The 16539-nt window shown below is 33.8% G+C and overlaps 1 protein-coding gene across 1 annotated transcript in view; it reads right to left on the bottom strand.

Annotated features, from left to right (window-relative positions):
* Nucleotides 1-1592: 1592 nt before the first annotated feature.
* The window catches only part of RhoGAP15B (RhoGAP_ARAP and RA_ARAPs domain-containing protein RhoGAP15B), a 41160-nt gene continuing 26213 nt past the window's right edge, over nucleotides 1593-16539 (bottom strand). The window contains exons 9-12 of the mRNA XM_088260871.1: nucleotides 15771-15925; nucleotides 12116-12320; nucleotides 10873-10994; nucleotides 1593-10165 (exon numbers count right to left, since the gene is read on the bottom strand). Of these exons, the coding sequence (XP_088116997.1) occupies nucleotides 10030-10165; nucleotides 10873-10994; nucleotides 12116-12320; nucleotides 15771-15925 (618 nt within the window). The 3' untranslated portion in view covers nucleotides 1593-10029. The remainder of the gene's footprint in view (nucleotides 10166-10872; nucleotides 10995-12115; nucleotides 12321-15770; nucleotides 15926-16539) is intronic.

The raw sequence follows: 16539 nt of genomic DNA, 5'->3' as shown, positions 1-16539 counted from the left end.
GTAATTAAATGACAAGTCTGCCCAGACATGCACTGCCAGTATCCTCATGTTACCTGCACACATCTAGTTATACATGCTGTAAGGCTATATTGTCTTTTGACGCAGCAAGATATGAATTTACGATTTAGCCATGCTTTCCATTCTCTCCCATTCCTACAAGTTAAGTTTCATACCTCTCTCACTTTCCATTAAAAACCTTAAATTTTAATTAAACTTACCTAGGATTTTCATTTTGTTTCGTCTGATCACCATTTCTTAACCCGAGTGTCGTCATGAGATATAAGGGGTCACAGTTAGTCAGAGAAATAAAACATTATGAGAAATCTGTTTACTAACACATTGTTGTCGGGCAGTTTTTTCATCAACGCTGAGCCTAATTAGGGTCATATTCTAATCACAAGTTACTGCAAACCCAATTCTGATCTGTACAATGTTTTCTGGCGTCTCTTGCGCTCTATCAAAAGTAAGCAAATAGAACCCTTATAAGCATCTCCCGCTCTTTACCAACAGTATGCGAAACACGCTTATAAGCGTTTCCCGCTAACAATGTGTTAATTACTTAATGAATACAGTTGATTCTAATGTTAGTTTGGGAAACATTGTATTTTGTAACCAGTGATGGGTTGGCAGTGTGTAGCGCTACAATGTGACGTTACATTCCATATCTTCATACACTATTTCACTTGAAAATACCTTACAATCATAGTGTTCACACAAAGTTAGAACTGTACAATTGTTTGGTCTGAAGTTTGCGAGAGTCAGCCATATAAATCCAAAACATTCCTGTAGGACAGTTGTATTGTGTAAGACAAGCTCAGTACTAGGCACATAGAACCATGACAAAACTTGATATACTAGAGCAACTTTGGTGGTCCAATCGCATTCAAAACGTTAATCGAGACATGCAATAATAGGGTAATTTGCAACTGCACATAATTAAAATAGGAAAAATATTTGGTTTTGGATCATTTTGTATCATGGAAACAATTTACACTACTAATATGCAGGCAGATGTGGGCTTCAGATTTTTTTTAAGTTTCTCATTTCTACAAACCCAAAAAGTTAAATGACACCATTGTCATCTCTTTAACGCCTGCATCCTAACAGTGTTGCTGTACGGATGTGTACGGAAAGCTCAAAGCAAAAAACTAGCAAGTTTTGAAAATAGATGCCCGAGGCGAATACTGGGTATAAAGTGGTATGACTTCGTCAGGAATTACGATGTGAGGAGAAGAACTCAACAGCCCCTCATACTGGAAGTCCTGAAGAGAAAAAGGTAGACATGGTTGGGACATGTCCTTAGAATGCCACCTGAGGGCATCAACCCCTCATGTCTCTTCTTCCAACCCCAAGGATTCCGGCGCCCCGGAAGGCCGCTGACGACCATTCACCAACTATACTCAGCGGAACTTCGAGACGCCGGACTGACCTGGGAGGAAGCCAAGGAGATGGCGCGTGACAGAGTGACTTGGAGACGACTCGTGTTGGCCATATGCTCCACCTAGGGAGCGAACATGGAAAGAAGAAGAAGAAGAATTGTTAAATCTGATGGGGATGATTTCTTATAGGGATCAGAATGCAAAAAAGGCTAATTAACGTTTTTTATTTTTTATTTTCAAAAATTGTATACAAAATATTTATTACCAACAAATATGGATAACAAAACTGGCAAACAATAAATCTTTGTCTTAATAAACTAAATAGTACAAAACCACACATTAAGAATAACAATTACATACAGTAGAAATGGGTTATAACGCGGGTTTGCGGGAGGTGTATCTGACCCGCCTTATATGTTAAACAAATTGTCCAAAATTATGAATGTGTGTCGGGTTGTGGTTCCGTGGTTAGTGTCGCGGACTCTTAAGTCAGAGTTTCTCGGTTCGAACCCACTCTACCACAATTTGATACCTATTTCTAATAATGAGCCGCTTAGGCTCACAGAAATAGTATGAAATTGAAATATTTTTGTAAATAATAAAAACACAAATATTTTTCTTTTTCTAAAAAAAATATGAATTTTCTACATTGAACAAATCATTTTTAAAAATTCCTTATTATTTTTATACATTTTTATAAAATATGAATAATAATCAAAAGCAAGGCCAACTTAATGTGCTAAATCTTTTAAATTTAACAGTTTCAAAAATTTATCTATTTTAATTTACCTTGGAGTGCTTGTATGTGTTTTTACGCTGGTCGCCTTAAAATAAAAATGGCAAAATATGACCCGCGGTATATCTGAACGACGCGTTATAACCAGCTTCTACTATATTTCAATATTATACCAACACATTATTTATATAATATATGTGTGTCGAGTGTAAAGAAATGATACCCCAGAAGGCTTTATTTGTATTTTGTCAAGTATAGTAAAACACAACTAAGGAGAGAGGCATCTACGAACCGGGTAGTTCTGAGATAATGGTTGAAATGGAAGCAATTATAAACCACTATATGTAAATATGAAGTAAATTGATATTTTATCTTTAGTGTTGAATGAATGAGCCATAATATATTGAAGATTGTGAAGAAGTCCTAATTTGAATGTTTGAAAGATTCCAAAAAAAAAATGGATTTATTTGTAGATACTGCACTTCTCCTTATAAGGACAATATAGATGTGGGAATATGTACTTATGGTTAGATGTATGAAAATATAGGAATATGAGAAATAAAAATAACACAATAGACATAAGTGATCAAATAGAATGACAAATTCTTTAAAAGAATTGGTAATAAACTGAAAAAGGGTAATGAATACCACTCCAATGGGATAAATAAAAAGTAATAGTTCCATCTCTGATACATTACATGAAACTGACTATTTGAGAAACTTTATTTTATTAATTATATTAAATATATTTTTGAGATTTCATAATACGTAATTGTAATAGGGGATAAACTAAATACAAAAGAAAGCATGTCTCATGTTACAGTCAACCAGCGGATACTGACGAATCCGACAGTTATCCGTTAAACCTCCACAGTTTATTGTATTATAGATGTTTCAGGTAGAGGTGGAGCATCTATCGTTTTTACACTAACTATAGTGTGAATAATCCAGTCAGGTAGAATAATTCATAAAAAACCTACCATCTTTTATACAAAAAAAGTTGTCATTAATAGAAAAAGAAGAGATATAAAGTTAAATCATCATTTCTGAGGTACTGTTCTTACAACTCGACAAATATACTCGTAGTTATACAATTGCAGGTATATATATATGTTCCTGTGGATAAGATAAAACATTTTTATTTGTAAATAATGATTATTAGATTTGATCAAATTTATCACTAGAATATATTATATTGTGGGGTGATTACTAAGGAATTTTGAAATTCAATGTTTTCAAGTTAGCCACACAGGATATTTCTTTATTATCTGAGCAGCACATGTCAAATACTTACATTGAAATCATCAATAATTTATTTTATTTTATTTTTATATAATATTATAAAAATATATGAACTTATTTATTATACTGTTCACTACTTATATTTTAATTTGACGACAAACCTTAACACATTCATTGCGGGTAAAACACTAAATGCCATACAGAGGAATTGGAAATTTATGAAGTTTTGAAAACCCATGACTTTGTCAAAAATCAAATTCTATTTTCTGTTTAAACATAATTAGAAGTGTATTCCTTCGTGTTTTTAAAACACTCAATAAATGTTATTCAAAATAAAAGAATCGTTCACCCTCCGAATTATATTTGTATATCAACAACCCATTATACGGGTATTTCATAAAAACTGACATAAGCTGAAGCGTATATAGTTACACTAATAACTTTCCTCAACTTTTAGCACTGTAATATATTCAATTCAATGCATGGAAGATGATATGAACATGTTCAACGCATGGCTGTAATATTATTATGGATATGGGAGAGTGTTCGATGAGTAGGATGTGTTAAGAATTACCTAGCTGTAGTAATTACCCCACAATATCTGACTTTATTGCCCTCTTGTCATCTGATTTTAATAAAATACGACTATTTTTTGTTCTTGTAATATATATATTATAATGTAGAGATCCGTGAATGTCAAATGTATAATAAAAGTATGTATATAAAGGGACTCACCAGACTATCTTATAGAGAATCTTTCCCTATCAAATGAAACACAGTGTAAAACACATTGTCACCCGAATGCGGAACTATTCTAACTGCATACAAATAAATTTTATAGGAAAGTATATCTGACTTTGAAAGTTACCATTCTCAATGATTAAGTAGTACATACACTCAGACCTCGCTTTGCGTCGTTTCACTTAGCGTTTTTTCCAAGTTGCGTCGTTACTGAATTAAGGCTCATTTTCGCTGTGCGTCGTTATTTTTTCGAATTGCGTTGTTTTTTATTATTATTGAGAGAATCATTTTTCAATTTTCTAAACGGTAATTTCCCGTTTTGTAAATTTATATTTTGTTTGGATTTCGGGGAATCGACAAAGGGGAAATTGACATAAATGAATTGTTAGCTTCTCATAGCCAAGATATGTCTAACGAGGAATTGATGCAACTGGATTTGAAAATCGCTAACGAAGAAGACAGCTCGCTAGATATAAGTAAGCGTCAAAATTTAACTTCACGGCAAATTTCTAAAGCAATCAATCTAATTGACGAAGCAATGGAGATTTTTTCAAAAATCAATCCTGATAGCTAAAGAAGTGCAGAAGTTTTTTGTGCGGTAGCAAATGATATTAATTGTTACAAGGAACTTTACCTCAACAAAAAAAAAACAAGCTGTTCAGCAAACTTTGGACAAATAAAAAAAAAAAGATATTTCAATGGCCTGAAGCTTCAGAATCTGTACATAATTTTATAATTTATTTATTTTTTATATATATTTTTAATTTTTGATTGAATTTCTATGTTTTGTTTTTGTTTTAAAATAAATTAATAAAGTTTTACTTTTGTTTTATTATGTAAATATCCTTTTTAACATTTAAGGGCTGAATGAAAAATACGGTAACCTATCTTTGATGTTTATAATATGATTTCCAATGGAAAATAGCAATTCACTTTGCGTTGTTTCAATTTGCGTTGTGATATTTTGGAGCGTATCTACGACACAAAGTGAGGTCTTAGTATATTTGTTTTTCAATTTTTAGATTGATTATGTTTGAATAGCTTTTTATCTGAGTTAAGAACTTTCTACACAGCAATATCATTAGCATAAAGAACACATTCTATATAAATGAAAATGTAACATATGATACAATTTTTTTTTTGTTTTAACGCAATAGCAGCGCCATCTGTTGAATATACAGCAATATACGTAATACCAAACATCGCTCATGGCGGGCAGCATGCTTTGGCACTTTCAATGTTTTTGATTGCGTTGTTATTTCATAGATTTTTAAAAATATTTTCATTGCTTTACAGACATTGTGAAATTATACATGTGTGCTTTGTATATATTTTTTATTTTCTATTTAACCAGACTGAGTCACAGCAATGCTTGACGGGTACAACTAGTACATAAATAAAAAGGAAATTGACTTGTATATGACATAGAATAGTTATGCATTCGGGTGATGACATACTATTAAATATGTAGTTAGTGTAAGATGGTCTCTGTATTTATACTTTGAACATTATGGATCAGATACAGAATAGCACCAAATGGTAGATAATATCATCTCAAGGTATGCCAAAGACAAAAATGAAAATTCCGGTTATTCGTAAAACTAATAGCAGTTAACATTTTGGAATATTATGTTCAATGTCCATTACAGTGATGCCTCGCATAACGAATGTGCAGCATTATGAACGCTGCACACAATGAATTTTCCATTTGTCCATTACGTGACTCACACAACGGACTGTACAACTCAAGAGATCCAAGCACTTTTAGTCTCAAAGGGAAGTTTTATCTGACAACAAGGAGGAACAATCTCAACTGCTGCCATCAAGCACATCCTGGTCAGATGGGGTGTGATTCAGGAGTTTACTCACTATCTAAACTCAGCCGAGGCCAACAGGATCAACAATCTCTACAATGACACCCTTGCCCGTTACATATTTCCGGCAGGTGTTGAACAAGAGGGAGAAATAGACAACCTTGGATATGTTTTTCAAAAAGCCATGATGGAACAAGAAAATTTGACCCTGCAAGCCTCGGTAGACATTCCTAAATTGAAGTCTAACTAAAAAATTTTAAAAAAAAATATATAAATAGTATCTTTTTTTTATGTTACTGTACAATATTTTAAGCAACAGAGAGATTGTGAAAATGCACTTTGTTATGGGAAAACGCATTTCATTTAACAAACTTTTTGCATTTAGTACTTGTACGAATTAGGTATGTTATGCAAGACATCAATTCATAGACAGGATTCAATACAATAATAAGTCGTTAGCGAGCATATGGGAAAAATGCTTGGTTTTGTGATGATATCGCTCACTCCTTTCAAGAACGTCATAAATAAAAAATCGTAAATTTTTAGTTGTGCATGTTTTCGGAATGCCCAGAAAATGTACTATATCCTAGCAAAAGAGACATATTTTTAACTTAATATTTACCCGCTACAGGGCAGAAAGTGTTGTTTTTGCATTTTGAAGAAAAGGTATTGTTGAATTATTTTTGAAATAAACTAAATATTTTTCAAATGGAGAAAAAACCTTCAGATTTTACCTAAAAAGATATGTTGCACAGTAAAAAGTTCAATAAGTGGCTTGATATAAATTTTTGTATTATATTTATAAACTTTAAAAAGGTTCTCCTGAAAAATCAAGTTTTTTGATTTATGACGTTCTTGAAAGGAGTGAGCGATATATGAAATCACTGTGTCTGAAATACTGAAAAAGTACAATTATATAATTCTTTTACAAAGCATATGCATGCCTTTAGGCTCCATCAAGACAATATGCAGTCTTACTTAAATTACGAATTTAAATTTTAAGATTAATTTAAAGCCAAAAGGATTTTTTATTTTTTTGTTGTTTTTATTTTTATTAGTTTTTTTTTAAAGTGAAACTTCTTAGGAGGCGAATTGATAATTCAACGGCAATTGAAAGTGAAATTTCAAGGACGCGTAACATTTTGTTAGGGAGAAGGAATATATAACATAGAGAGAAGGAGAAAGAGAGCGATACATTCTGACGCCACGAGAGATGCGCAAATAAAGAGCGACATATACGCAACGGTACAAAGTGATAGAATAAGATGGTGTTGATGTTGGTGGTGTTGTTGCCTTGTAGATGAACATGTTAGACGCTATATATGAACAGCTGAGGTACCATGTGTTATGTAAGTAATATTTATCATTATGTTTCAACAAACCCAAATCAACAACTAGAATAGATGCGATTCTTTCACGTTATCTCGAAAATATTGAATTCCCGATATTTTCCTACAGCGAGTTTGACATACCTGCTTTACATGATCTTTTGTTTATTTATTTCTCTCTCCCTGTCTCTCACCCTTAACCTCTCGTATTCTTTATTTTTTAAGAAGTTTCACTTTTGTCACGTGTTGCTCACGTGTATTTTTTTTGTTTTTTAATTACTGACATATTTTGATGGAATGCATTTCATTTAAGAATAAAACAATGACTAAACAGCTTGTGTGATGTACGTACTATCATAATAGAGAACCATGGTTGAATTTTTTTTCTTGTACATAAATTGTGTGAGATAAGAACATTAATAAAGCGATTAGTTGTTGTTTTATTCCAATTTAAATGTTTTTGTTTTTTAGGTCAGTAAATACAAAATAAAAAAATTAATGTGTGATGTATTAGTGTAAATTTTAACGTCACTGATGCTCATTAGCAATTTCCACTTATGACCTCTCATTGATGACCGATCATGAGTGACGTAAATATTGACAACTTTACTGAATGTTGATTATTACAAATATGGCAAAATGGACATTTTAACATATAGGGTGTTTAGTAGAGGAGTGTTCAAGTCCATATTATATGATGAGAATAATTTAATTAAGTTATTCAAAGTAAAAATCTGATAAGGGATATAATGGGCAGAAAGAGAACTGTAATAAACTCAACAGTTCAAAATTCCCTAGACTCATTTGTCATGTAGGATAGTAAGGATAGGGATCCTTCGCAACTGCGCGTATACCCAGAGAAGCGCAATGGAGCGTATACCCAGCTACACCACGGCGCCTGCGCAAACTACGTCAAGATAGCCAAAATAGGCCTAGCAAAAATTGTCATTTCATATTTATGGGGTAAAATGCCAAAATTAGATTCATTGACATCATTAATCAGAACCATTGATTGAGTGCAGCGTACATTATGTGTTGATATCACTGTATTAATCATCTGTTTATACTTTAATGTTCTTAACTTGTGTGGACATGATTCACTTTTCCCCGAATACCCTATATGTGATAAGGATACAATAAAAATATATTTAACAGTGCTAGAAGGAAACATGGCAATCTTAAAGTAAATCATGTTAACTTCTCATGAAAATCTGGGTGCGGAAATAACCTATGACGAGAATTCGTCAGAACATAGAAGAAAATTCTATTGATCTGGGTAACTTTGAACAAAACCGAACCGTTTCCATTGGAAATTTTTATCTCCTTAATAACTGGTGTAGTGTTAAAGATTTTTTTTTATAACTTTCATAAATGTTATATCTTAAATACTTAACATTGTAAATAAAAAAGGAATTCCCGACATTAAGAAAATATATATTGATGAAAAAATATAAAATATATAGTTTTCTTTATTTTCTAACCCTCATCAGCACCCAATGGTGCAAAAGGGCAGTCCAATCAGGATTCTTTTGTTTGGCACTGTTAGAACTGGTTGGGTTATTTGGCTTATCGTTGCTGGTATTTCCAGGTCGGGAGATCAAGAAAATCTTTAAGTTTAAAAAATCTCGCAAAATTTTGAGGATTTTGTCATGATATTAAATAGTGTCACCGGCATATCGGTAGTTTTGTGCACAATGCTGTGATTATGACTTTCATTAAAAAAAACTAATGTGACTGCAAAATGAACATAAGAAGAATTAACCCAGTAAGTTTTTCACAATGGTTTTTCTTGCCCGAAGAATTTGGAATTTTGTGAACCTATTCAATTTTTTGATGGTTTCTCTTCATAGACTGATCACATACCCACATTTTTTTATGTTGTAGTATTTTACAATTCTAGGTTCGGATTTATCTGATCGTGTTTATGTGTTAATATTCTCATTTGATTAACACTAGCAAAAATCCGGGCCTATGAATAACGATAATTTTGGCCTTAGTAAGAAAAACATCTCCAAAAAAGGAAAAATTAAAAATTAAGAGAAATAAAGAAAAAAAATATATGGAGAAGCTGTAAAGTTGATATTCCAAAGCTGACATTGATATTGCTGCCCCCACAGATCTATCGACAGGCCTATATGTGTACTTTACGTTGTAGATATTGCACTCGGGATATATGTTATAGAATATGGCCAATTCGATTCTTGAAAGATTGGAGATGTTATTTCTTAATAAAGAATGATTGGCATGATATATAAATGGTCCCATTCAGGCAAAAGTTACTAACAAATGCTGCCAAAGTTTCCTTTTTCAGGTTAACCTTAGTTTTACTTCCAGAATTAATTATCATATTTTAAGCGATAATGTTTGGTTATAAAGTGTATGCGGTCTGAAATCTCGGCAAGAAGCGTGTGGCATAATAACTCAGGTAAATAGCATCAGTAAATGCTTGTAAAATAGTATTACGTATAGCTGTCAAGCTTTGCAAATTGTACTTAGTAATTTATTAATATCATAATATATGGAGATAGATGGCAGATGTCAATGGACTGTCTAGCTAATTGGCTAAGATGACACATTTATGTTACAGTGTGGCTCGCGATTGATAGGGAGAGCTACTTGCTCAGTTAGAATGCTGCAAGAGTATATGAAGCCGATGGCTGATTCTGCTAGTCGCTTAATGGATTGCCTTATGCATTACGGACTTTTGCCTGAATGGGACGATATATAAAGATTTGAATAAGGGAATATTTGTAGTGGAATCACGGAATGAAGTGTTGGAATCTTGAGAATTACATAGAGATGAGCTGCGGTGTCGGTAGAATGTCGGTGGAAAACTCGGCCAGCAGAAAAGCACTAAGCAGTTGATTGCGGTTCTCCACCGAGGTCCCGGCAATTGTGCACCCAAACCAAGGATTATCTTTGCCACTAAAAAAGAAGATTACAATGTATTAGGAACAGCTATTCAGTGATTTTCCCCAAAGTTTGACAAATATCGCTCCTGAAATTTTGTATTGACTGTCAATTGGTTGGTTTTTAATTGATCTTTTTAAACTTGAAACAATTTGTAACTTTTGTGGGTGAAAATTTTTGACAGGTGAATTATCAAACTAACCCGCAACCTCAACTGATGGTTTGCGCCATGTGTCGTGTTGGGGCCCGTAATATGTAAAATTAGCAATCCTGGGATTTTATTTATCTATCTGAAATGAGGAAATACCTCTTCTATCAAAACTGGTATTTCTTTAGTTTTGGAGATCCACAGCCGAAAATATACATAACAAACATTCTGAATCCAGGGTTTTTTTTTCATCGCGATTTTAACAGGTTAACTGCCAAAAGTGTCTTAAGATGCATAGTTTTCTGTAAACGGAGCGCCGCTCATACAAAAATTACATCTTAAGACGCGCCGTTTTAAATGGGCTTTTACTAAAGAAAATCAATTATTTAAAATGTACAAATATATTGAACACATAGTGACATCTATTGAGAATATCTTTGCAACTTAGAATTGAAACAGAATTTGTTTTTACCACTTTAAACGTAAATTAAAGAGAGCTTTGAAATCCTAAACCTTTAAAAGTTGAAGCTTTATGAGTTATTTCTTTAAAAAATAGGTATTAATGAATATTTACCGAAGGGCTTTGTTGTACTTTTTGACAAAAGTCACAGTCCACTTGCTGTGCGGGTTCCTTTTCTTTTCATGGCCAATGTACCAACGGAGATCTTCAATATTCCATGTTCCAAGCATAGTACGCTGAAAGTGAAAATTAAGTGATTTATCAGAACATTAGTCAGGAAACTCATCATTCTAGGCAAGTAGGGTGTGCGCCATTAGCACTTCTTGCCAATGTTTCAATATGATTTGAAATTTCAACGATACACTTTAAAATTCCAGCTAATTATACCAGTCATAGTAATGAATTATGGCATTTGGGTAGTAAACGTTACGCAAAATGAAATCAGTTCATAAACAAGAAAAATTAAAGAAAATTCATTTAATTTTTATTTAAATTTCACTCAGTCTATAACCACTTATTCTTAATATCTATTGTGACGCATTCATCATCCAACGTATGTGAAGCTAAATCCAAATATTTGTGTTGTGTCCAAATTCACGAGCAAGATTCATCAAAACATTGAAAATATTATTGAAGGTTTTTATTGATATCTTTATTTTTTATCTTATTAAGTGAATTTATTGAATTTATATTACATAATTAGCTTTGTGGAATAACATGATTTAAGTATAAAAATAAAACCCTTGCTTAAGACCACTTTTTAATAATGTGAACAAGACTAGTTTCGAGAACTACAGATGTTATTACCAACAGGTGAAAATACAAACTCACCTGTTGATGAGAACAAATGTAGCCCTCAAAACTAGTCCGGTTTACAATAATATATTTTTTCAAAGTGTTTTACACAAGTGTTTTATTTTTATATTTGAAGTCTATTGAGATGGGAACATGAATGGCTGTAACCGATCATAAGCCCTGTAAACGAAAGATTTTCATTTTCCCATCTTAATGGACTTTTCCATCTATGTAATATCTAATAAAACAGTGGAACCTCTCATAACCAGCATCTCTCATAATGAATAAAAAATATGAAAAAGTTGCTCCCTTTACAAGCGACATTTCACATAACGATTACAGAAAAAGGGCAAGCCCCTTTTCACGAAATTCACTTGTCAGCCGGGACTTCCGCGCTAGTCAAATAAATTTTTTTTTCACCTAACCAGTAAGGTGGAACAAATTATGCTCGTTATAAGAGGTTACACTGTAATTCCTAAGCGGAGTAATTACTCCAAATAAGTCAAATCAATATTATGAATCACTTCAGGGGAGAAACAAGTAACCCTGAAAAAAAACTTACGGGTTTGTTTTTGAATATAGTTAAATTTTTTTCCTTAAATTCAAGCTTGCTAGAGGTAAACGACTTGTGATATTCGTTTGCGAACTTGATATCCTGTTTGTATAGCTGCACGACTTGGCTGAAGGACGCAACATCAATCAACAAGCTGTTGTCTTTCACCACCAAATAGTTGTCCTTTCTGTCATTTTCGTCCCAGTAACCCCATCTGGAACCATTTTATAAAAACATATATGATCAATATTAAAAGCATTTACTTTAATGTGTTTACAACTACTCTTGCACGCATTTAATCTTGTTAGTCAAAAATACAGCATGACTATATCAGCTTCAAAGACTAAGAGCATGGTTTTCTCTCGGATCCCATTGGGATGTAGCGTGACTGTGGATGGCGTCTTAGTAGAACAGGTGGAAATTATCAAATAGGTGTGAACCTGTGTGGTCAAACGGATCTAGGATGTGGAGTGATGGGGCAAGTAAACAAGGCTGCAGCCATCTCAGGATGTCTGAAAAATTATATATGGAAAAACCCTGACATGAAGATCGGCAGCAAAATCAATCAATGGGATCGAAAGTAGAGCGGACACCGTTGGCACAAAAAACACACTCAGAATGTATGAATATATCCGAGGGTTTTCTGCAAAGTTTCCGACCCAACAATAATACAAGTCTTTTTTTTCAAATTTATTTTTATTTTTCTACATAATCTCCTTTTACATATTGCTCACTCCTTTCAACAACGTCATATATCAAAAATTCCTCAATTTTCAGTAGTGCACGTTTTCGAAATGCCCAGAAAATGTGCTATATCCCAGCAAAAGCAGTATATTTTTAACTTAATATTTATCCGCTACAGGGCAGAAAGTGTTGTTTTTGCATTTCGAAGAAAAGGTATTGTTTAATTTTTTTTTTTTAATATATATACTAAATATTTATAAAATGGAGAAAAAAACATTCAGGTTTTACCTAAAAATCTGTTGCACAGTAGAAAGTTCAATAAGTGGCTTGATATTTATTTTTAATACATTTTATTATATTTTTAAACTTTAAAAATGATCTCCTGAAAAATCAAGTTTTTTGATATATGACGTTGTTAAAAGGAGTGAGCGATATATACACTTCTTCCAGCGATACTCTCATCTCTTCAACCCGTCCAAATAGTTGTTGGCGTCTTTTCCTGCAAAATAGTCATTTACGAAGGTGATGGCCTCCTCATTTGATAAAAATCTCTGTCCTCCAAGCACAATTTTCAGCTTAGGGAACAACAAAAAAGTCGCTCGGGGCTAGATCTGGTGAGTAAGGAGGGTGGTCAAGTAGTTTAAATTGTAATTTAAGAATTTTTGCCAAAAGCAACTAGAGGCGCATTGTCTTGATGAAAAATAATTTTTTTCTTCTGCAAATGTGGCCGTTTTTCCGTAACTTCTGTATTCAACTTATCGAGTAATGATGCGTAGTATGTTCCTGTAATAGTTTTTCCTTCTTCTATGTAATCTATGAAAATAACTCTGTGACTATCCCAGAAAACAGTCGCCATCACTTTCCCAGCCGAAGGAACGTTTTTTTCCTTTTTTGTGGCCGATTCCCCCTTCGCAGTCCACTGTTTGGAATGTATTTTTGTTTCTGTAGTAGCATGGTGTATCCAAGTTTCATACACAGTTATTAATTGGCGCCAAAAGTCTGACTCATTGCGGCTAAACTGCGCCAACAGAGCGGTGCAGATATTCATTCAAAAACGTTTTTGGTCCGGAGTGAGCAAACGCGGCACCTCTCAATTAAATCTCAATTCAGTATGCAACAAACACGTTTTTTCGACATCTTCATAGACTCTGCTATCTCTTTAACCTTAATCCGACGGTTGTTCAACTTCCATTTGATGCACTTGAGCGATGTTATCATTAGTGGTGGCAATTTTTGGCCTTCCCAAATGTTCATCGTCATTCAAGCTGGTACGTCCATGTTTAAATTCAGCTGCCCAAAATTTTATAGTAGAAGATGATGGAGCAGAGTCCCCGTATACAGCGTCCAACTCGTCTTTAATTTGCTCAGGCGTGTTGCATTTCAAAAATAAATATTTGATGACTACTCGATACAATTTTTTCCATTTTTAAAAGAACGCTCACGGCAACTCACTCAAACGACTGTCAAACAATGTGCAAGTTAAGCGACTAGAACTGTTGTTTTGCAAAAATTCTGCAAATCCCTCGCCTGTTCAGCACGACGTACTTAAAAATCGCTTATCCCACAAATATGCAATGTTCTAAATCAGGCCTGGCCAACCCAAATTGCACCCTGCGCCGCATTGTGACCTTAAATTTTCCTAAGAGCCGCATACAGACAATAGTAATTTAAAAATAATTACAATTTTTATCATACTTATTGATTTTTTTATAGTATTTTAAATAATTTGAATGCAGAGGTAATCAGAAAGTACAATCAGGGTAATTGTGAAAAAGAAACAAGAAAAATTACTACGACCAAATGTGAGAGGAAAACACACATTGAACCAACAAAAAATGTACCTGTGTAGTTATAAACATTATTATCAAGTTTAACAATCAAAATTATTTATTAAGACACATAAATCAAACCAATTTTATTTCAAATAAAACCAAATTTTCAATGGCCACTCAGTGCGAGATTTGAGTTTCTTTTCACCAGAATATATGCATTTCATGTAATTACAGAAACTTGATTGGTTTTATAACATAAATATTATTTAAGATACATTTTGAAGGACCCAATATTAAAAAAATATTCGTCACACATGACCACGGGCCGCACCTAAGGCCGCGGGTTGGCCACCCTTGCTCTAAATTGATGATTTTACTAAAATGACACAATATTCTGGTTATGTTTTGTTTAATAAATAATTTGATTGGACGTGGTTTTAACAGAGCTACAGAATATGCCACGTAAAACAGCACTAGCCAGTACTCAATCAGCTGCCGATCGACCCTTCTCCGTAATTTAAATACTTTACATTTGCGTCTTAAGCCGGTAACTTCTCGCATATACACATTTATTGTGATTAGTGTCAAGTTGGAATAGTGGAAAGTACAGGATTTCTAACGGTAAGCCGTTATCCGAGAGAAGAGCTTCTTCGCAAACTTCGCAGGCACACAACCATGTCAGGTCGTGGAAAGGCCGGGAAAGCGAAGAGAAAATCAAATGCCGATAACAACCTTGACTATCTGCATTTCTCCGTCGCCCGTATCCGCGAGCTGCTCGAGAAGGGCAGCGATGCCGAGGGCGTTGGAGCCGGAGCTCTCGTGTACCTCGCCGCCATCATGGAGTACCTCGCTGCCGAGATGTTGGAGTTGGCCAGCACTGCCGCCAGGAGCAGTAAAATGACCAGGATCACTGCCAGCCATGTGGAATCGGCTATTCGCTGCGATGTGGAGCTCAACCAGCTGTTCTTCGGCGTGACTGTCGCCCAGAGAGGTGTCCAGCCCGACATCCCACCCGAGCACCAACCCGAGGAGGACCAATAATATGTTAACTCCCCTTTTTCCTTCCCAGACTCCGCCTACTCGACGCTCCGAGACTGATCGTATCATTACTTTACACGTCTTTACAAACGCCCTTGAGATAGTACAATATTTTACGAAAATGGCACTATATAAATAATTACGATTATTATAATAAATTTTAATCTTACCTCAAGACAACATCAAAGAGTGACTCGGTATGATGAACGGGACGAGACATAGTTTCATTGCAGATTACTTCTTCTATCATCAGCAAGTGTGCCTCTTTCCCTACTCTAGAGGCTAGTTCTATGCAAACGTCTCCGCTGTTGCGGCTGGGAGTGAGCTGCACATAATTTAAACATCGTTTATGAATAATCTTCAGAAATTACTTTGTGTCCAATCAAATTTATAAATGCACGTAATGACACGCCTGCCAGACAAGAAAGCTAATGCGAAAGTGATTAAACTTCTAATGTTTTGGTTCGTCAGTAATATTCACAATTTTATCAATTTTTTGTGAAAAATAGAAATAGATTTTTTGTAAAAAAAATTGTAAACTTATTTTTTTCGCCCTTACAATGTCAGATTCCTTAAATATGTAAAAAGCCCACAAATATATTTGTTATATCCAAAGTGGTGATGGTAAAAATGAAATTAGAATGTTTGCCAATTGTAGAATGCGTATCGACAGTGAAAACTCCAAGGACAACTCAATTTTTAATTTTTTTTTCTATTTTAAAAAGCATTTATTTTTAAATATATAAAAGTATGTTTACTAGAAAATGTTGTTTTATTAAACAGTTTTATATGATCTTCTTTTATACCAGAAAAAAATATATACTGAAATCAGTCAATATTTGAGAAAATTTGTTCATTTCGTACACATCCAAAAAAAGGACCATTTTTTCAGCCTTCTTGATAACAGCAATTTAAGCATATAATATAAAAATAAACATA

This window comes from Brachycentrus maculatus, unplaced genomic scaffold (assembly GCF_059751285.1).
Source record: "Brachycentrus maculatus isolate JH-2025_06_01 unplaced genomic scaffold, ASM5975128v1 h1tg000144l, whole genome shotgun sequence".
Classification (NCBI taxonomy): domain Eukaryota; kingdom Metazoa; phylum Arthropoda; class Insecta; order Trichoptera; family Brachycentridae; genus Brachycentrus; species Brachycentrus maculatus.
The sequence above is the reverse complement of the archived record's forward strand: the minus strand, read 5'-3'. Positions and strand labels throughout refer to the sequence as shown.